The sequence below is a fragment of the Leucopleurus acutus genome (assembly GCF_964270905.1).
Source record: "Leucopleurus acutus genome assembly, chromosome: 1".
Lineage (NCBI taxonomy): Eukaryota > Metazoa > Chordata > Mammalia > Artiodactyla > Delphinidae > Leucopleurus > Leucopleurus acutus.
Genome location: NC_139142.1, coordinates 143,282,738 through 143,305,623, shown reverse-complemented (window position 1 = coordinate 143,305,623; position 22,886 = coordinate 143,282,738). Strand labels below are relative to the sequence as shown.

The window sequence follows — 22,886 nt, the reverse complement described above, 5'->3', positions numbered from 1 at the left end:
TCACCCTCCTGCCTTTTCCGCGACGCAAGTGAGGCAAACTCCTAAAGTTTGTGAAGTGCGGTGCTTACAAGGAGGGCGCCAGAGCCGGGACCCCGGAGAGAGGGTGGAGGAAGTGCGTGGAGACCCGCAGACGCCCCCCTCTCGTTCCCCTGCCCCCCCACCCCAGCTCCTGGGAGGGGAACGGGGCCGTGGCGCCGCCCGGGGATTGCTCTCTGGAGGGGGCCCCAGAGCCAGCGGCGCCCTCATGGAAGAAGCCTGAGAAGGTTTGGATCGTTTAGATACGGGCTGCTGCGGGTCCTAGTACCCTAGCCAGACAAGGCCAGGAGCACCCCTGTCTTGGGCGACTTCCTTCGGGGCGGGGGAAGACAAGACTCTACATCTGTAGCGACGGTAACAAGACCCGGCAGGATCGGGTTCCGTGTCGCTTCGTGCGGCGGCCGGCGGAGACTGGATGTCCTGTCTTTGCCGGCAGCACCCAGGAGAGAGGAGTGGTCGGGGTAGGGTTCCGGGAAGAGGTAAAGGGGACTTGACCCTGAGCATTGATTCTGCCAGGCACTGTGCTGGGCACTGGAGATTACAGTACAACAAGGCAGTCGGAGAGTTTGACACCCTCTTGTAGATGACAAGTCCACCCTCTTGTTCTTCATTCATTCGTTCTGTCTCTCATTCATTCAACCTTCCACTCAAGGAAACATTAACTGAGTATTCTGTACCAGGCCCCTTGGTTTACAAAGACGAATAAGGCATTGTCCTTACCTACCAGAAGCTCAGATGTGTCAGGACAAGTAAAGAGATGTTCCCTGCCCGGTGAGACCAGTGCCATGAAATGTGAATGGGAGGGCACCTATTCCAGCCTGGGTTGAGCAAGGATCAAGGAGGGCTTTCTGGAGGAGGAGGTACCTAAGGTGAAGCAAAGGCTTTGGGCCCTACTCCCCTTCCTGGCTAAGCCCTGGAGCCTTGTCTACCGCTCTAACTAGAACTTCCTTCCCCCTCATTCTCATTCCTCCCACTTGTTGCAGATGAACTGGAACAAGGTAGCACTAAAAAGGTGGGCACCTTAGGCTGTTTTGAGGGGTGTAATTTGCATGCCTCTGGCTCCAAAAACCAATTTCACTGGTGCAGTGAGTAGATCCAATTCCCTAGGCAGAGCTGGCATTTGGCCGGGATACAGGCTTATGTCCTAACCCCGGAAGCCCAGGTATTAACTTACACAGCGAAATTCAACTGTCAGACCCAAATATTTGTATCAATAGATCAAGGCAGTTTGGGCTGCTTCTTAGGAAGCCCAGTTACCAGAAGTTTAGGGCAGGGAACCTGGAAACCCCAGGAGGGGAAGAAAGGATGGTATAAGTCTCTCAGCCAAGAAGCCTTGAGATCTTGTCCCCCGCCATAGGGGCAGTCTTGATTCTAAGGACTCAGTTCAGCCTAGTATCTTCAGGACCAGAGCCTGAATATGTTTCCCCAGCTGCTTTGGGGCACCCCTTTTCTTTGATCTTCTGTTCGCAGAGCCTCTCTCCAAGCTGGATTTAAGAGTAGCAGCTACTGCCTTCGTGCTTGCTGAGTGCTAGACTCCTGTAAACATTGTACCTTTATTAGCTCACTTAATACAATTGATGGGATCTCTGCTCACCCAGCTAGGGGCCTAGTGTAGCCCCACCCCACTGAGGGGCCCACAGCCACCACCCTGGTGGTCTTTAGTTGGTTCCCAAATACTTCAGTCACATATTTATGCATATTTACACCTTGGATTTACTCTCATATCTGTTCAGGGGCGGAGGGAGGGTGGTTTCTATCTCACAGTGGCCACCTTATTTCCAGGTTCTTGGGGGAAACTCATTCTGCAGCTTCACAGAGATTTCCAGAACCTATATCTTCTATTTCCAACCCTCTTCAAATCTCTGGGTAACAGGGCCCGCAGTTACTTATCTCAGGCAACTGCACTAACTTTTGTGGTTCCCTACACCCTGCCCATGCCTTTGGAAAAAGTCCCTTTATTAAATTCTCCTCACATTACTCTAATTGGAGTGTTTTCTCTCTTTCCTGATGGGACCCTGATTTGGACACAGGAAACAGCATCCATCCCCCATCCAGATAGCTAACTTTCCTCCTTTAGGAAAGGAATCAGCAAGGGAGAACTGTGGCCAGTGGTTTCCAGGCTGACTCCACTGGTGGCAGCGTGGTGGACACACTGGACTATTACTATAGCGATGCAGACAAGAGATGATGAGGACCTGAGGTAGGGCAGGGGTAATGGGCTGGGGAGAAGTAAATTTGAGATTCTATGGGGGTAGAACAGACTGGAATGACAACCAACAAGATGTAGGTATTGAGGGAAAAGTCAACCCACATCTTTAGAACATAGATTCTCAACTCCACTTTCCCCACCAGCTATTTCCCCATTTATGTGCTCACCTTTGCAGCAAATTCCTCAAAATAGCCATCTCTATTAGCTGCTTGCAACATCTTTCCTCCCTTTCTCTTCTTAAACCCCTCTAGCCATTCTTTCCCCCTCACACTCCACTGAAACTATGCTTATCAAAGTCATCAGTGACCTAATGGCTATTCTCAGCCCTCCTCTTAGCCTCTCAGTAGCATTTGACCAGGTTGATCACTACTTTCCCCTGGATACACTGTCTTCACTTGCACTGGGGAGACCATACTCTCCCGGTTTCCCTTCTACTACACTGGTTCATCCGCTTCTCTCCAATAATTCTTTTCTTTTGTTAAGATTTATTTATTGGATGCTTTTGGGGTCTTCGCAGACCAGGGCTCGAACCCCTGTCCCCCGCATTGGCAGGAGGATTCTTAACCACTGCGCCACCAGGGCAGCCCCTCTCCAATAATTCTTAACACTAGAGTGACTATTAGTTAAGTGGTCGTCTTGTCTTTTTCTCTCTATATTCACTTCTTTGACGATCTCACCCAGGCTCATGGCATCCAACACCATCTTTCTACCAATAATACCCCAAATTTTAAATCACCAGCCCAGGCCTTTCTCTAAAATACCAGATTTAGGGAATTCCCTGGTGGTCCAGTGGTTAGGACTCCGCACTTCCATTGCAGGGGGCACGGGTTCAGTCGGGGAACTAAGATCCTGCATGCTGCAAGGTTTGGCCAAAAATAAAAAAGTAAAAATAAAAAATAAAATACCAGACTCACATATCTTTCTCCTTGACATCTCCCTTTGAATGTCTAATAGACATCTCCAACCGAACATGTCCAAAATTGAATTTCTAATCTTGCCCCCCAAATCTGACCTATTTGGCAGCCTTCCCCATCTCAGGTGATGAGTACTTTCTTCCACTTGCTTAGGTCCAAAACTGGAGCCATCCTTTGACCCTCTCCTTATTCTGGGACTCCTCTCTCATTGGCATCTCACAGCTGCTTTCCTGGTCCCAGCTACCACCTTTCTTGCGTGCACCACCACAACAGCTTCCTAATGGCCTCTATGTTTCCAGCCCTGCCTCCTGAGAATATGTCTATTCTCAACACAGCAGTCAGAGCGATCCTTTTAAAACATGTTAGATGTCAATTCTCGGCTCAAGACCCTTCAGTGTCCTCATCTCACTTAACCTAAAAACCAAAGTCCTTAAAAGAGCCTATGGGGCCTCTGTTATCTGAGCCCCCTTTCCTCACCCCCTAGAGCACTCTGCTCCAACCAAGATGGCTTTGTTATTCTTCTTCTGATATGCCAGGCACATTCCTGTCTTAAGGCATTTGCACTCACTGTTTCCTCTTCCTGAAATGTTCTTCCCCTACATATCCACATGGCTAACCCCCTATGAAATATCACCTTCTCAGTAAGACCTACCCTGACATGCCTTGCTTAAAATTACAGCCCATCCTCATCCCAAGCTCTCCTATATCCTGCTCAGTTTTGTTTCATGACACTTATCACCTGCTAACATATATAGTTTACTTATTATGTTTATTGTCTGGGGAGAAGGAAGTTAACCAAGAGTCCTCCTGCAGACACATTGAGCAAGGGCTGAAGACAGAAGGGAGTGAGGCTGGGGGAGTATGAAGGGTGGGGATAAAGTGCAAACTGGGAAAAGGTATTTGCACCATAGATAACTGATTAAGGATTAATATCCAGAACATACAAAGTACACCTTCAAATCAATTAGAAAAAAGCAAACCGTCTGTATTAGTTTCCTATTGCAGCTGTAACAAATTACCACAAACTTAGTGGCTTAAAATAACACAAATTTATTATCTTACAGTATTGGAGACCAGAAATCCAAACTGGATCTCACTCGGCTCAAATCAAGGTGTCAGCAAGGGCTGTGTTCCTTCTGGAGGCTCTAAGTAAAATTCCATTTCCTTGCCTTTTCCAGCTTCTAGAGGTTGCCCACACTCCTTTGCTCATGGCCCCCATTCATCTTCAAAGCCAGCAATCACACCTCAGACTTCTGTATGTATCACCACATCTCCCTGACTCTTCTGCCTCCCTTTTTCACTTGTAAGGACACTTGTGATTACATGAGACTCACCCAGTTAATCCAGGACAATGTCATGGTCTCAAGATCTTTAATTTAATCACATCTGCAAAATCCCTTTTTTCATGTAAGGTAACATTCATAGGTTCTGGGTGAACATCTTTGGGGGGCCATTATTCTACTTACCCCATAATCCAATAGAACAATACACAAAAGAAACAAAGAGGCATTCTATAGAGGAGGAAACACATATGAAACCTTTATTCATCAGGAAATGCAAATTAAAATCACAGTTAAATACCATCACACACTCATCAGATTGGCAAATATTTTAAAAATCTAACAACCAAGTGTTGTCAAGAATGAGGAGCAAAGGGAACTCCCATGCACTGTCAAAGGAATATAAACTGGTACAGCCCCTTTGGAAAACAATTTGGCAATATCTAGTAAAGCTCAACATGCACTTTACATGTTCATGCATACTTTACATGCATACTTTACAACTGAGCAATTCAACTTCAAGATGTATACTATTCAACAGAAGCTACTACATATGTGCAACAGGAAACCTACAAGAATTTTAATAGTAGCACTGCTAAAAATATTCCCTCCAAAAAAATCCAACAGGAGATGGATTAATAAATTAGATAGAACCAAACAATGGAATATAATGCAACAGTTAAAAAAAAAAACAGCTGCTACAGATAAAAAACTCCACACGATGTGATGTCTTCTAAGCAATACTTCTCAAATGTCAGTGTGCATGCAAATTACCTGGGGGTCTGGTTAAATGCAGATTCTGATTCTGTAGGTCAGAAATGGGGCCTGAAATTCTGCATTTCCAACAGCTCTCTGCTGATCCATGGACTACACTTTGAGTAAGAAGGTTCTCAGTATTTAGGGATGCATTTACAATGATAAAACTATTTTCCTTTTTAAATTTTTTTAAATTAAAAAATTTTTTCTTTTTAAACAAAAGGTAAAAATAAACACTCAATTCAGGAGAGTAGATACCTTTACCTCTCACTGGGGGCGTGGCTGGAATATGTAGATGAAGTGGTCCTGGTGATGCTTTCTTAAACTGGCTCTTGGGTCCACAAGTATTCATTATACTTTGTATCTTACATATAGTATATTCCATATATCAAATATTATATTTTAAAACAACAATGAGAAGCGTACAAAAATAAAACAAAATGATAGGCGAAGAAGCTAGGTGGCGTCAAAGTCTTGGGCAAATAAAGAAGTTAGTCCTGTAGCGCTACACTAAGTTAAAACAGATATAACTAGCAGAAAAAGTGTTAACTAAATACTCGGCACCAGAAATGCACCCTGTCAAGCTAATTCGTTTGAGCCCGGATTAAAGGGTCAGCACTTGTACTATCCAAGCTTTTCAAACTTACTGGGTTTTATGAATCACCTGGCATTCTTGTTAACAATACAGATTTCCAGGTGACTCCGGTGTAGATCCCGATTCTGTGGGTGTAGGAAGCAGCCTGGGAATCGGCATTTCATAGGTTCGGTGGCGCCTAGCCCCACTTGGCAGGGAGAAACCGTTCCGCCCGCCTGCTAATGGACCTGGCGCTAGTGGGCGGTGGGCATACCCGATCAGCCCCGGCCAGCTCGGGAAAGCCCGCCACGAGGTGGGAGGACCCCCCCCCCGCCACGGTCAGCACAGTAAATTCAACCAAACTAGCGCGACAGTCACCCCCCTTTCCCGGAACTGGCCTCTTAAGCCAGTTTCAGAGAGGCACTGAATGGCAGAAATCTAAATGAAAGGAAATAATTACGGCACTAGGTGATTAATTCTAGGCGACTTAAAACTGCGCAGACTCGTCTTTGGGCCCTCCCCTCTCGTCCCAGGTGTCTACCAGCGCTCTTTCCCCGCCTCCCTCAGAGAACGCGAAGAAGAGAAGAATCGCGAGATACGGACGCGGGGCGTGGCCCCACCCTGACCAGTGGAAACAGAGGGCGTAGCACTGAGCCTTTCTTTTATTGGCCCAGGGTCCCCAGGCCCGGTCTAGCAGTGCTGAGGCGGAAGTCGCGCGGGCGCGGGAACGCGCGCTGAGCCACGGGTCCTGCAGCATCCAAGCCGCAGTCATGGTGCGGAAGCTTAAGTTCCACGAGCAGAAGCTGCTGAAGCAGGTGGACTTCCTGAACTGGGAGGTCACCGATCACAACTTGCACGAGCTGCGCGTGTTGCGGCGTTATCGGGTGCAACGGCGCGAGGACTACACGCGCTACAACCAGCTGAGCCGTGCTGTGCGCGAGCTGGCGCGGCGCCTGCGGGACCTGCCGGAGCGCGACCCGTTTCGCGTGCGCTCCTCGGCCGCACTGCTGGACAAACTGTATGCTCTCGGCCTAATCCCCACGCGCGGGTCTCTGGAGCTCTGCGATTTCGTCACGGCCTCGTCCTTCTGCCGCCGCCGCCTGCCCACCGTGCTCCTTAAGCTGCGCATGGCGCAGCACCTCCAGGCCGCCGTGGCATTCGTGGAGCAGGGTCACGTGCGCGTGGGCCCCGACGTGGTCACCGACCCCGCCTTCCTTGTCACGCGCAGCATGGAGGACTTCGTCACCTGGGTTGACTCGTCCAAGATCAAGCGGCACGTGCTGGAGTACAATGAGGAGCGTGATGACTTCGATCTGGAAGCCTAGCGGGTCTTCCCTCGCCAGGACTGAATTTTATTGATGGGGAAGCTGAGACCTGATGCCTGAGAATCTGTGAAGGCGCCCTCCCCAAGAGTGTGTCAGCCAAGAACTTGGCTCCTCAGCTACAGGCCCTCACAGAGCCAAAGGGTACGCCCTTTTTCCACAAAATTTTCTTAGCCTTTGGACAATTGGTAATTAAATGACTGCCTTAAGAGACAATGGGAAGCGGTTTTGCGCTGCCCTGGGGAATTGTTACATTCTTGTACCTGAAACATTGTAGTGTGAAAGCAATGATTTTTGGCGGGGGGGGGGGGTGGCTACCCCCGCCCCCAGCTTTCCTTTCATTTCTTTCTAGCAGGACAGTTTAGTTTAATTTGTATTTAACCGGAATTCTTGCGCTTGTTCGTGATTAAACTGTGTACAGATGTTGGAGAGTGTGGTCTCAAGTTTTCATAAAGTGGATGAGATTTTAGTGTTCAGAGTCCTTTCTCTTGTTTAAAAGAATGCTCTCCTAATGCCAATAAATGGCCTAACTGCTCTTTAAGTGCAAATTTCTGTCTGGGTTTCTCACATAGGGTCACATCTGTAAGTCTCCCTGGTTCAGGAATCCAGAGAAGACTAGAGACAGCAGCGATCTGCCTGTGGGTGAAGCCTGCAGCAGAGCCTGCGTGTGGAGGTTGCAGAATGTTGTACAGGGCTGGGCAAATTTGTCAGTTTACCAATCCCTTCCTCGGAATGAGTGTTTTGGCAGAGCTCTTCCCCACAGGACTTCCTGTTGATATTCCAGCCCCAGGAAATACCATATTAGAGGGCTGAAGTGTTTGCTTGCCTAAGGAAATAATCACCCTGTAGCTTGGCCATCTAGCGGTTAGAAGTGGCCCAGGAGGTTCCTGGAAACTTCTTATGAATGGAGCCCTCAGGAGGCCCCAGGGCTGCCTTCCCGGAGCAGCACCTGCACAGCCTCTGCCCATCACAGCCCGCCATGGCTCCCTGCCCAGCCTTTAATTTAGACAGAGATTAATTCTAATTCCCCAATTGGAATGGGTTTTACTGAAAGAAGCAAAGGATGGGTTGGGAGTCAGGGAGCCTAGCCTGATGACAGAGGAAGAATGTGAAGCAAGATCTGCTCTAATCCACTCCCCTCACTGGAAGGGAGAGTAGGGAGACTACCTCATTTATCCAAGACTTCTACAAGGAGAATAATAGAATGCCAAGACCAATGGATTGCTTTTATGTGTGCCTTCTCCATTTCCCCAGGTGTAAGGCAGCATCTGGTGAAGAAACAAGGGAAGGTGACACTGGGGATGACAGTAATAGCAAATGCTTCTACTGTATGTCAGGCACTAAATGCGTTACATATCTTAATCCATTTAATCCAACAATCCAATGACGTGGGGAGCCCAATTCTCTACTTTTCAGATGAGGGAACAGAGGCAGAGATGGGTCAAACTGCCCCAGATTGTATAGTCAAGAAGTGGTAGAGCTGGGATGCTCCTTTAAGAGTCGTGTGAACATTGGCACAGCCGGCCCAAGGGATACATCAGGATTTAGAGAGAATCCCTGAATCAGTTTCTAAGCCAGCAGAGAAGCAGCAGCACTAGCCAATGTTGTTGGTCCCCAACAGGGTGCTGTGTAAAGGTTTGAACAAGGAGCAGACACTGAGCTGCTAAGCCTTGGCTAACATTCATTGAGGCCCTGCTTGTGCTAGGCTGCCCATTTACTCTTCCCAAAAACCCTGACAGGTAGGTGGTGTTATTCCCACCTTTTCAGTTTGGCAAACAGATTTGGGACAAGAACTTGTCCAAGACTGTGGTTCAAGTCCAGGCTCATGCAACTCCAAAGACCATGTTTTTTTTCAGTGCCATTCCTTTAGGAGAGGAAAGAGAGAGAATCCCATTCATCAGCTCTGGTGGCTGGGCATAATCTTTGCCCATTTGAGGAGGGATCCCAGGATTAGGGATCTCATCGGGGGAGAGTCTGGTGGCTCTAGAAAGCAGGAACCCCCTGCTGCCCTCCAGCTCTCACAAGGCCCCACAGGGCAAGACAGGTAAACTGGTCCCTTTGGTGTAGTTGAATCCTGCCCTTATTACCCAAGTAGATACAACTTCAAAGTTCGCTTGAAGGAAACTGGGTTTAGGAACTTAGGAGTAAAATTCAAGATTCTTCAGAAAAGCTATTCCTTTTCTCCTTTGGGGGAAAATGAAAAAGAAATGACTTACCAGAACCTGTAACCAGAAACTTTGGGCTTTAAAAAAAATAATAAAATTGGGGACATCCCTGACGGTCCAGTGGTTAAGACTCTGCGCTTCCAATGCAGGGGGCGCGGGTTTGATCCCTGGTCAGGGAACTAAGATCCCGCATGCCGCACAGGGCAACCAAAAGGAATAAAAAATAAAACTGCAAGACAAGCGATTCAGAAGGAGGCTAAAGCCGGACTGCCAGGTCTGGATTGGGGCTTCTGTGCCTAACCTGCTGTGTAACATTGATTATTTTACTTAGCCTCTCTGTGCCTCCATTTTCCTTGTCACAGATATATGGTAATAGAGGGTGGGAGGAAAGAATGCAAAATTATTGTTTAATGGGTCCAGAGTTTCTATTTGGGGCAATGAAAAAAATTTGGAAATAGTGGTGGTGATTGCACAACATTGTGAATATAATTAATACCACTGAATTGTACACTTAAAAATGGCTAAAATGACAAATTTTATGTTTTTTATATATATATATATATATATATATATTTACCACAGTTTTTAAAAAGTGAAAAAAAGGGGAGTGGGTAATAATAGTACTGACATTAAAAATTATAGAGAGGGACTTCCCTGGTGGCACAGTGGTTAAAAATCCGTTCACTACCTGGTCCAGGAAGATCCCACATGCCGCGGAGCAACCAAGCCCATCTGACACAACTACTGAGTCCACATGCCACAACTACTGAAGCCTGCGCGCCTAGAGGCTGTGCTCTGCAGCAAGAGAAGCCACCGCAATGAGAAGCCCGTGCACTGCAACGAAGAGTAGCCCCCGCTTGCTGCAACTAGAGAAAGCCTGCACACAGCAACAAAAGACCCAACGCAGCCAAAAATTAATTAATTAATCAATTAAAAATTATAGAGAGAAGTAAATGGCATAATTCCTACAAAGCCCTTAGAGAAGCTCCTTGCATGTGGTAAAACCCCAAAGCTGAGCTCCCCACTTGCTATCTCTCCCCAGGCCCCAGAAGAAGTACAGGGAGCTAAACATTTTACAGCAACAAAAAAGCCTAATGGATTACAACAATGTAAACACAGTGGGCAGCAGGGCAAATTGGTACCTTTCAGGAGAGCAGTTTTACAACATGTATCAAGAACCTTAGAAACATACATTATATACCCTTTGACCTAGAACTGCCACTTTCAAGAATTCAGCTTAAATTAATTATGGATATTTGCAAAAAATTAACTACAAGGATCTTCATCACTGTGTTTATAATATAATATAACAGAGAAAAATTGAAAATGTATCCACAAGGGACTGATTAAATTACTAGATAGCCTTATGATGAAGCTCAACTACTAAAAATTATTGTAGCAAGATAGTTAATGACTCAAAAAGTTAACAGTTAAATAAAACATAAAACAGTGCCAATAGGGGCTTCCCTGGTGGCGCAGTGGTTAAGAATCTGCCTGCCAATGCAGGGGATGCGGGTTCGTGCCCCGGTCCGAGAGGATCCCACATGCCGCAGAGCGGCTGGGCCCGTGAGCCATGGCCGCTGAGCCTGCGCGTCCGGAGCCTGTGCTCCGCAACGGGAGAGGCCACAACAGTGAGAGGCCTGCGGTACCGCAAAAAATAAAATAAATAAATAAATAAATAATGGTGTGTAACAAACCCAACCCAAAACTCAAGAGCTAAAACAATACGCATTTATTTAGCTCATGAATTTGCAGGTCAGCTGGGCACTTCAGATCTTTGCTGGGCTCACGTAGAGTTTGTGATTGAATGTGTGCTGGATTAATGACTCTGCTGACCTTGACTGTGCTTGCCCTCAAGTCTGGGGGTAGGCTGGCTGGCTGTCAGCTGGTCTAGGATGCCTTGGCTGGGGTGTAACTGTGGCAACTTGGCTGGGATGCATTTGTCTCATCCTTCAGCAGCAGCAATTAACCTGCATGACATTTTAATATTACTCTCAAGTTGCCTGTGGTGGGTATGACTACCCAAGAGAGTGGCTCAGGCACAATGGAAAACTAGCTATATCACCACCATGGCCCCCAGGATGAGGCCCTGCATACAGTAGGTAATTAATAACTGCTTCAAATTCGGCCTCTTTGTTGTGACCAGCTAGGCTGGGATCAAGGTGAGGCAAGGGAGGTACCTAGGGCACTTGTCAGACCCCAAGAATGAGCACCTCCTTAAATTTTGCACCCTAGGTCCTAGAACTGTATACTTCATATTGGGACTTGAACCCATGTGCCGGGACTCGAACCCAGCCAAAACCCACGGTCTTCCAACTGAGATCACACACCTGGTTTCAGGACTTAATGAAGCTCAGGCTTTTGATGTCTCATGGCAGAAAGAATTCAGTGAGAGACAAAGTGATAGGTGAGAAGTGGATTTATTTAGAGAGAAACACTCCACAGTCAGAGTGTGGGCCATCTCAGAAGGTGAGAAAAGGCACCAAGGTATGGGTTGTCAGTTTTTATAGGGGTGGGTAATTTCTTTTTTTTTAATTTAATTTTATTTATTTTTTTATACAGCAGGTTCTTATTAGTTATCCATTTTATACATATTAGTGTATACATGTCAATCCCAATCTCCCAATTCATCCCACCACCACCACCCCCCACTCCCCTGCCACTTTCATAGGGGTGGGTAATTTCATAGGCTAAGGAGTGGGAGGAGTATTCCAACTATCTCAGGAAGGGGCGGGGATTTCCAGGAATTGGGCCACCTCCACTTTTTGATCCTTATGGTGGGTCTTGGAACTGTCACAGCGCCTGTGGGGTGCCATTTAGCTTGCTGATGTGTTACAGTGAGCATATACTGAGGCTCAAGGTCTAGTGCAGGTCGACTTGTCTGCCATGTTGGACCCATTTGGTTCTAATCAGATTATGTCATGTCCTCGGGCTATGTCATTCTTTCAAAGGTTGTGCCCTGCCCCCTTGCCTCCTGTTTCACTCCATTTGCCTCTCCTTAGCTCCAGCCCTGGTGATAGGCATGGTGCTCTCAAAGCAAGGGAGAAATGAGTACAGAGGAGGCACGGTCCCTATCCTGAGAGGACAGAGGCTACAGTAAGCTGGCTACTTACATCTCTGGGTTCAGCTCTGGGCTCGGCCAGCCCAGCCAGGCCTCATGCTGTGTTTCCCAAGGTCTGGTCATTCTGAACCATTATCACACCATTTGCCATAGCCGCTTCCCACTAGTATTATAGTATAGTAAAGAATTTAACATTGCCCCAAAAGGTCATCACCATTTCTTCTGGGAGGTAATCCCTAAACCTTTGGAATGTCATGTCTGTTAGGAGTGTCTTTGTTTGCCTGGGGTCCTTGGAGCAGTCAGATAACTGACAATGTGGCTAAGGGTAGGGCTCTGAGCCACACTCACAATGTGGTGGAGGGTGGGAACTTTGGGGCAGCAGCTGGGCTTCTTGAGGGGGCTGAAAACTGCCCCCAGGTGGACACTTAACCATCTCTGTGCAATGGAGCCCCAATAAAGACTCTGGCCCAGAGATCTTCTCTGGGTGGCAGCACTCCATGCATATAGTCATCCACGGATGCTGGCAGAGGAATGCTGTCCTGACCCCACAGGGAGAGGACGATGGAAGCTTTTCAGTCTGGGCTTCTTCCCTTGGGTGACTTTAATCAGATCTTTTCCCTTTCCCATAACTGAGAATAACAACTTTCAGTGAGTCTTTCTAGTGAGTTATCAAAGCTGAGGGTGGTTTGGGGAACCCTGTGAATTTGCAAGTGCTGTCAGAAATGAGGACAATCTTATGTTGACTGAACCCCCCTACTTTGCATTTGGCTAACTCTCACAACTATTATTTTCTCAATCATTTTCTTTACGTTATCTTTCTTTTCTTTCAACTTAAGTTTACTTTAAAAGGAGACTGCCCAGGGAAAAGCTTTAAGGATGTTAATCTTCTAGAATCGCACATTCAGGTCTAAGAGAGAAGGCAAGACAAATCACCTTGATGCCTTTGGACTTAAAAGTGAATCGAAGATATATTCTACACCAGTGAAATTACAGAATAAAAGCACTGAAGTCATAGCAGGTGGATGTCAACTGAAGAATGTCGCTCACCATCTGGCTCTACAAGGATTGAGTCATTAGTCACTGCGATCGCTGACCTTCAACACACCCTAAAAGGAGTTCAGAGTGGCGATGAGGCATGAGGCACTCCGTGCTCTGGGAAAACTGGCAGAACAGGCCTTCAGATAGTTAGATATTTTCAGGAGAAAATTTTATGAAACTAATTTCTTGCACTTTCCCTCATTTAGAAAAACACTAAAAGCATTAACTAAGGTATTTGTTCCTTGTGACTAGCAGTAGCCTTCTACCAAGATGTGTGCTTAATTGCATGTACCCCTTCTCCAAAATCACATATGTGCTGCCCACCCCTGCCACTACCTTTTAGGAGCAATTCCTTGGAGTTATCTGAGAGGCTGTCTGCTTGGCTACAGTCCTAAATCCCCAAATAAAACAAACTCAGCTCTCACGTTGTGCATTTTTATTTCAGTCAACATAGGTTAACATATCAATATTTCCCCATTAACAAATACCTACTAATACCTGCTCGAAATGAAGGATACATTCCACAGGAGATAACTATAGGCTTTTTTTTAAATTCAAATATAGTTGATTCACAATGTCGTGTTAATTTCAATAAGCTTTTAATATTAAAATGTCTCCAGAGAACTTCCTGACAAACTAGCCAGGCCATTTTCATGAAAATAGGAAAATGAATAAGCATATATCGAATAAGAAAGCAGCTTCAAGGTAACATTGATTTTTTTAATTATAATCAAAGAAAAATACACTTCAAGCATTTTCCATTTCTTTTTTTATTGAGATAACACATACATAAAATTTTAACCGTTTAAGTGTACAGTTCAGTGGCATTAAGGACATTCACACTGTTGTGTAACCGTCACCACCATCCATCTCCAGAACTTTTTCATCATCCCCAACTGAAACTCTGTACCCATTAAACAATATCTCCCCATTTCCCCTCCCCGCAGCCCCTGGCAATCACCCTTCTACTTGAAGGGTGAACATCTACTATGAACATTACTACTCTAGGTATGTAAAGAAAAACTCTTCTGTGTCTCTTCTCTACTCTACTACAACGCTACTCACAGAATACTTACTTCACTTCTGACACTTCCGGTCACCAAATGTGTGTGGCGTTTTTCACACATCAAGCAGTTCTGCAACACAACTGGTTGTCTACAATTCAATTCAGTTCTGACACTATCTATCTAGAGATAATGTCAGATCCCACAGGACTGCATCTCCCCTCCCCAATTGAAACCGCTAAGTGTCGTTTCGGGGGGCTCTGAAGAGCTCCGGTCCTTTATGTCTCAGCACAGAAAGAATTCAGCGAGAGACAAAGTGATGGATAAGACGTGATTTATTAGAATAGGATGCTTGTGAAGCTTACAAGCGGGTGGGTGGGTGCCATGCCCTGAGAACATAGTGAGCTACAGTTTTATAATCAAAGGAAAATTGGGGAGGGGGAAAAGACCATTTTCTTCCTCATTCTTGAGTAGACATCAAACTTCCATCATCAGCTTCTCCTCCAGGTTGGGCAGGGGAGTTTTCTTGTCCCTACATGGTCAGGCTAGGACTGTCATGGCACTATGGAAAAATTATTTCAAGTCTCAGTACTATGAGGGTCTTTCACTTTGAAATGTCACCTTTCCATAAATTATTGATTTTTATGTGTGCAGAGAGCATGTCTTAGGGGTCATTCACTTACTGAGCTCACTTGGCAGGATGTGGGTCTCATGCCACCACTGTTTTATTGTTTGGGGGCATGTCTCATGCTTCTGTTGCATGGTTTGTTGCTAAGCAAGCCTACTTGGTTTTGTGGTTAAGCAAACCTGCTTTTCTGAATGATCATTAACTTACAGGGGTCTCCCAAGCTTTTTTCTTTACTTACAATCCCTAGTGGAGTTAACTATTTAATTACCTATTTTGTCCCTTTACTCTGCCCCATCACAATTTCAGGTACCAATTAAAAATCTAGGTTATTATGCATGCTTTTGGATGGGCTGGCTATAAATCAGAGGTTCCCATGACCCCCCTTCCTGGTTAATTTGCTAGAGCCGTTCACAGAACTCAGGAAAACGGCCTACTTATTAGATTGCCAGTTTATTATAAAAGGATGTGGGATTTCCCTGGTGGCGCAGTGGTTAAGAATCCGCCTGCCAATGCAGGGCACACGGGTTCGATCCCTGGTCTGGGAAGATTCCACATGCTGCGGAGCAACTAAGCCCGTGTGCCTCAAATACTGAGCCTGCGCTCTAGAGCCCATGAGCCACAACTACTGAGCCGGCATGCTGCAACTACTGAAGCCTGCGCGCCTAGATCCCGTGCTCCGCAACAAGAGAAGCCGCAGCAATAAAAAGCCCATGCACCGCAAGGATGAGTAGCTCCCGCCGCAACTAGAGAAAGCCTGCACACAGCAACGAAGACCAAATGCAGCCAAAAATCAATCAATCAATAAATAGAATTTTAAAAATAAATAAACAAATAAAAGGATATAACTCAGGAACAGCCAAATAGAAGAGAAGCATAGGGCAAGGTATGGGGGCAGGGGCACTGAGCTTCCATGACCTCTTTAGGTATGCCACCCTCCCAGCACCTCCACATTTTCAGCAGCTCAGGTGCTTTCCAAACCTGGTTGGTAGTTTTAAGATTTTTAATGGAGGCTTCATTACATAGGCATAATTGAGGATTATGATTAAGTCAACCTCCAGCCCCTCTCCCTCCCTGGAGGTGAGGGGAGGTCATTAGACTAAAAGTTAAAACCCTCTGGGACTTCCCTGGCGGTCCAGTGGTTGACTCCCCTTCAAATGCAGGGGGCGTGGGTTTGATTCCTGGTCAGGGACTAAGATCCCACGTGCTGCCAAAAAAAAAAAAATATTAAAACCCTCCAATCTCACATTGGTTCCCCTTGCAACCAGCCCATCCTTAGGGGCTTTCTAAAAATTACCTCACTAACTTAAATTCAGGTGTGGCTGAAAGGGAGCTTGCTACAAATAGCAAAAGACATCTTTATCACTCTACTCATATAGGAAATCCCAAGGGTTTTAGGAGCTCTGTGCCAGAAACAGGAATAAAACCAAATGCATATTTCTTACTAGAAATCACAGTATAACAAATTACCTCATATAAGTGGAATCATACAATATTTGTCTTTTGTGACTGGCTTATTTAGCAACATGTCCTCAATCCACATTGTAAGATGTCTCAGAATTTTCTTCCTTTTTAAGGCTGAATAATATTCCATAGTATGTAGTATGCATACACCACATTTTGTTTATCCATTTATCTCTCTATGGACACTTGAATGCTTTCACCTTTCGGCTATTGTGAATAATGTTGCTATGAACCTGTGTGTACAAATATCTTTTTGAGTCTCTGCTTTGAATTACTTGTGGTATATACCCAGAAGTGGAATTTTTGGGTCACATGGTAATTTTATGCTTAATTTTTTGAGGAACCACCATACGGTTTTCCATAGTGGCCACACCATTTTATATTCCCACCAGCAATGCATATGGGTTCCAATTTCTCCACATCCTCACCAATACTGAGTTTTGTTTTGTTTGTTTGTTTTTAATAATAGCCATCCTAATGGGTGTGAAGTGGTATCTTACTGTAGTTTTGATTTGTCTTTCCCTAATGATTAGTGATGAGCATCTTTTTATGAGCTATTGGCCATTTGTATATCTTCTTTGGAGAAATGTCTATTCAAGGGACTTCTCTGGTGGTCCAGTGGCTAAGACTCTGTGCTCCCAGTGCAGAGAGTTGGGGTTCAGCCTTGGTCAGCATCCCATATGCTAAAACTAAAGATCCTGCCTGCCACAACAAGGACCTGATGCAGCCAAATAAATAAATAAATAAATAATGTTTAAATGTCTATCCAAATAAAAAATTAAAATAAACAAAAATAAAAAAGTCTATCCAAGTCCTTTTATTTTTTTAAATTTTTTATAATTTATTTTTTTATTATTTATTTTTGGCTGCATTGAGTCTTCGTTGCTGCATGCAGGCTTTCTCTAGTTGCAGCTAGCGGAAGCTACTCCTCGTTGCAGTGCACGGGCTTATCACTGCAGTGGCTTCTCTTGTTTCAGGACATGGGCTCTAGGTGCGCGGGCTTCAGTAGTTGTGGCGCGCGGGCTTCAGTAGCTGTGGCGCACGGACTTAGTTGCTCCGTGGTATGTGGGATCTTCCTGGACCAGGGCATGAACCCGTGTCCCCTGCATTGGCAGGCGGATTCTTAACCACTGCGCCACCAGGGAAGTCCCTCTATTCACTCTTGATAGTGTCCATTTTTGTTGTTGTTGTTTTTGGGTTTTTTGTTTGCTTGCTTTGGCCACGCCAAGCGGCGTGCGAGACCTTAGTTCCCCAACCAGGCCTCAAACCTGGGCCCCCGGCAGTGAAAGCACAGAGTCCTAACCACTGGACTGCCAGGAACTCCTGACAGTGTCCCTTCATGCACAAAAATTTTTAATTTTGATGAAGCCCAATTTATCTACTTTTTTCTTTTGTTGCCTGTGCTTTTGGTGTCATAACCAAGATATCATTGGCAAATTCAATGTCATAAAGATTTTCCCTTGTGTTTTCTTCTACGTTATAGTTTCAGTCCTAGTTTTTTTTTCAGTTCTACTTATTTCTTTTTTTTTTTAATTAATTAATTAATTTATTTATTTATTTTTGGCTGCGTTGGGTCTTCGTTGTTGTGCGCGGGCTTTCTCTAGTTGAGGCGAGCGGGGGCTACTCTTCGTTGCAGTGCGTGGGCTTCTCATTGTGGTGGATTCTCTTGTTGCAGAGCATGGGCTCTAGGCACACGGGCTTCAGTAGTTGTGGCTCGCGGGCTCTAGAGCGCAGGCTCAGTAGTTGTGGCACACGGGCTTTGTTGCTCTGTGGCATGTGGGAACTTCCCAGACCAGGGCTCGAACCCGTGTCCCCTGCATTGGCAGGCGGATTCTTAACCACTGCACCACCAGGGAAGCTCTAGTTATTTCTTAATATTACTTTTATTTGAGAATAGTTTTAGATTTACAGAAAAACTGGGATGATAGTACAGTGTTCCCATGTATCCCACATCCAGTTTCCTTTATTATTAACATCTCGGGTCAGTATGGTACATTTGTCACAGTTAATGAACCAGTAGTGACACACTATTATAAACTAAAGTCCATATTTTATTTATTCAGATTTCCTCATTTTTTACCCAATATCTTTTTTCTGTTCTGGGATCCTATCCAGGATACATTATATTTAGCTGCCATGTCTCCTTAGGCTTTTCTTAGCTTTTGCAGTTTCTCAAACTTGCCTTTATTTTATTTTTTTAATAAATTTATTTATTTTATTTATTTTTGTCTGCGTTGGTCTTTGCTGCTGCACGCAGGCTTTCTCTAGTTGCGGCAAGCGAGGACTACTCTTCATTGTGGTGCGCAGGTTTCTCATTGCAGTGACTCCTCTTGTTGCAGAGCATGGGCTCTAGGTGCGTCGGCTTCAGTAGTTGTGGCACATGGGCTCAGTAGTTGTGACCTGCAGGCTCTAGAGCACAGTCTCAGTAGTTGTGGCACACGGGCTTAGTTGCTCCGCGGCATGTGGGATCTTCCCAGACCAGGGCTTGAACCCGTGTCCCCAGCATTGGCAGGCGGATTCCTAACCACTGGGCCACCAGGGAAGTCCAAACTTGCCTTGATTTTGATGAAGTAGATAGTTTTGAGGAGTTGATAGTTTCAGGCAATTTGAACATTGTCCTTCAGTTGGACTTGGGCATTTTGTGGGTTTTCATCCTTATCTGAGGTCAGGGCCCTGCCTCCTGGGTGTATCTGTGTTGACACTGTTTGTTCTCTCAAGGTTTTTCTTTTCTTTCCTTTTCTTTTTTTCTTTTTCTATTTTTTGGCCACACTGTGTGGCATGTGGGATCTTAGTTCCCGGACCAGGGATCGAACCCATGCCCCCTGCAGTGGCAGCACAGTGTCTTAACCACTGGACCGCCAGGGAAGTCCCTCTGAAGGTTTTTCATTGGAGCTGCTAGCTGAAGCTCACAGCTGTGGCTCTGCTTTAATCTGTAGTTAGGGCTGAATTGAAGAATGTGGATTTTATCATTTTCTCTTTCCACAAAACTTTTTGTATCACTACCGTAAATGGAAAAGCAGTTGCATTTGGAGCAAACAGGTAAAAATAAACACAAAGGAAACAATAGTGTTATTCATTATTAGCTGGCTACAGTTGCTGGCCGAAAGCACTAAACCCAGGATAGGCTGTTCCTGACTGGGTGCCTCTACTCACCACGCTTCGTGCTATCTCATGGAGTCCTCACAATAACCCCTGTGGGTACTATTATTACGACCATTTTATAGATGAGGAAACTGAAGTTCAGGGACAATAACTTGCCCAAGTCACAGAGTTAGTAAGTGATGGAGGCAGTTTGAACATAGGTCCCTCTGTCTCCAAGTTCCACACACCTATGGCTTAGAGCAGTGATTCTCAAACTTGAGCGGACATCGGAATTACCAGGAGAGCTTGCGAAAACAGATACTGCCCATCCCCTCTGAGTTTCTGATTCAAGAGATCTGGAATGGGCCTGAGAATTTGCTTTTTTTTTTTTTTTTTTGGCCACGCTGCACAGCTTGTGGGAACCTCGGCAGTGAAAGCTTGGAGTCTTAACCACTGGACTGCAAGGAAATTCCAGAATTTGCATTTCGAACAAGGTCCCAGGTGATGTTGGTGCTGCTGGTCGGGGTGTCACACTATGAGAAGCATGAGCCTTGTGCCTATAGCCCAGCCCTTGGCACAGAGCAACCACCACTGAAATGTTAGATCATCTGCCAACAGCTGAGGGGCAGAGGTTGGACCAGCTGCAGGGAAGGGTGGGCAAAAAAGAAAGTGAAGTGGAGTCTTAGCTCTGCAGATGACTGGCCCCGTGACTTGGGGCACATCCCTCTCCTGCTCTGAGCCTCACTCCATCTCCTCTCTGTAATAAGAGGAGGCTGAATCAGATGGCCTCTAATTTCTGCCCTGAAAGTTTCTGATTTGGAGGACAGGAAATAAAAAAAGTGCAGTCTGCACTTACAAAGAGACAGAGAAGAAATTAGAGGTGCTTTGCCTGGCCCAGCATCCCCACCCCTGACTCAGGATGAAAGCTGTGCAAGTTTGGTCTTAGCATCTGAGAATGGGCTCCAACTACCTGGCCCTGGGGAAGTTTCCAGAGGATAGCCCTCCTCCTGCCCCCATCTGGGGCTGTGACTCTTCCCAGCACAGAGGGGCAATGTAGAGATAAGCCAGGTCACCGATTCAGCTCACCAGCTGAAAATCAGAAGTGAAACTAGACCTCTTAAAATATAGAACAGGCAATGTCCAATAGGGTAAAGATTAGGACTTTGGAATCAATAGGGCCTGGATTAAAATCCTGGCCCCATCACCTTCTGGATAAGCTGCTTCAAGCCCTTTAATCTGGGCAAGCAGTTTTATCTGCAGGGAAGAGATTCTCTTGGGCTCACCTAGAGGTTGATTTATTGATTTTTTTATGATGTAAGTAAATCAGTAAGGGAAAGGTTATCTTGGTTTTATGTTTGTTTGTTTGTTTTCGGCTGCACCATGTGGCATGCGGAACTTCCCTGACCAGGGATGGAACTTGTGTCCTCCACAGTGGAAGCATGGAGTCTTAACCACCGGACCACCAGGGAAGTCGGGGAAAAGTTGTCTTGTAATAAGAAGTTAAATACTAACAAAACAACATTTTTGAGGACTTGGTCTGTTTCAGGTATTATTCTAATCCTCCGACGTGGATTGACTCCCTTAACTAACTATAACAATCTTATGAGGTAGATACTAGTATTAGCCACATTTTACAGAGGGGGAAACTGAGGCATATGGAGGTGAAATAACTCCACCCAGGCCACAGAGCCAGCATGTAGCTGAGTCAGGATTTAGACCCAAGCCATCTAGCTCCAGAGCCTAAAACCCTAATCATTCTGATGTGCTTCCTGCAACCCAGAGCTGAGCCCCAGGGACCTTGTAGTGATGGAGAAGAGGTTTGCCACCTCCCAGAGCTTTAGAGTCTCCTGTGACTGCAGTTTCTGCCTCCTGGCATATGTGAGTCCCACTGATACATGACTTTGTCACCCTCTCAGGTCAGCTTCTCCTTCCTGCCACAAATGGCTGAAGAAGCCCTCTCCTACAGGTGTCTCCAAGTGGGCGGTGAGAAGCATTGGTCCTCAAGATGACTTAGATGGTGGCCTGGGTGAGTTATTTCACCTCCATAATCTCAGTTTCCCCCTCTAGGCCTTAAATAATAACAAATTACATGGGAGAAAGCTATTCCCTTTTCAGTTCCAATAACCTCAAGGGGAAAGTCTTCACTGGGGGCTAGACTTGCACATGTGTATAATTCTTGCTGACTTCCCCCTTTTAAGAACAATAAGTCCTCTTGGTTTTCTTTCCAGACTGTATCCCAAATCCCACCCTTCCTACCACGTCCACTGCCACAACCTGAGTGCAAGTGCTGCTTACTGGCCTCCTGACCTCCATGCTTGCTTAGCTAAATTCAGTTCTCTACCCAGTAGCCAGTGTGCTCTCTCTACAGCTCAAATTCAGTTATGTCACAACTGTTTAAAAACCTTCATCTGCAATGGAGGTAAAATCCAAACTACTCATTTTGGCCTACAGGCCTCTGTATCCCACCTGCCTCAGTGACCCCATCTCCCTCTGTTCCCCCTCCTCCTGGCCTTCTGTCTACCACTCACACAAAGCCTCTCTTTATACCCACTAGAAATGGTTGGTCCCCCCGTCCTTGTAACTGGCTCCTTCTCATCATTTAGGCCTAGATTCAAATGTCACCTCCTGGGAGAGGAGTTCCCCAACACTGTAACTTCAGCAGCTCCACCTGTCTCATTCTCTACCCAGCCACCTGAGCTCCCTGGTACTAGTCTGCACTCAGCTACAGCATCTATCTTTTGTCTTTCCTACCACAGTTGGGCTGTAAGCTCCTGAAAGGCAGGGACCAACTCAGTCTTGGTCATTTTGGTATCTCTTGGGCCTGGCACAGTACCTGACCAACGGCAGGCATTAAACACACATTTGTTAATTGACTGAGAGTGACACTCAGGGCTCCTGGCAAGAGCCTCCTCTTGAGAAAAGGGGGGACACCTTCCTGCCCTCAAAGTCCTGTTTTCTAGATAGAGATTCCCCTGCCTGTAGGTGCTTACGAGATTTTGGGGGGTACACAAATTCCACCTTACTTATTTTTTTTTTTTTTTTGGCCCTGCAGCACAGCATGCAAGATCTTTGTTCCCCAAGCAGGGATTGAACCAGAGTCTTAACCAGTGGACCGCCAGGGAAGTCCCCAAATTCCACCTTAAATAACATTAAATCATAGCGTGAGAAAGTGGATCTTCTGTTCTCTGTGAATTTTTCTGATTACATAAAAGAAAAATTCTGTTAGTGTTACTCCTTATCAGTTTTCCAACACTTGCTAATCTCTGATTTTTACAAAGTCCAGAGTCTTACAGTTTTCTACAGACATCAGTATGTAGCTAGATTATAACATTATACTATTTTCACTATAGAGTTCAT

General features: G+C 45.7%; 1 protein-coding gene across 1 annotated transcript; it reads left to right on the top strand.

Moving 5' to 3' along the window:
• The first annotated feature begins 6,479 nt into the window (after positions 1-6,479).
• Positions 6,480-7,599, top strand: IMP3 (IMP U3 small nucleolar ribonucleoprotein 3). Its single transcript, XM_082837918.1, has one exon. It carries the CDS (start codon positions 6,540-6,542, stop codon positions 7,092-7,094), a length of 555 nt encoding a protein of 184 aa, XP_082694044.1. The 5' UTR covers positions 6,480-6,539; the 3' UTR covers positions 7,095-7,599.
• Positions 7,600-22,886: the final 15,287 nt, after the last annotated feature.

Coding starts and splice junctions, on each gene's coding strand:
- IMP3 (XM_082837918.1), top strand. CDS start 6,540: ATGGTGCGGAAGCTTAAGTTCCACGAGCAGAAGCTGCTGAAGCAGGTG.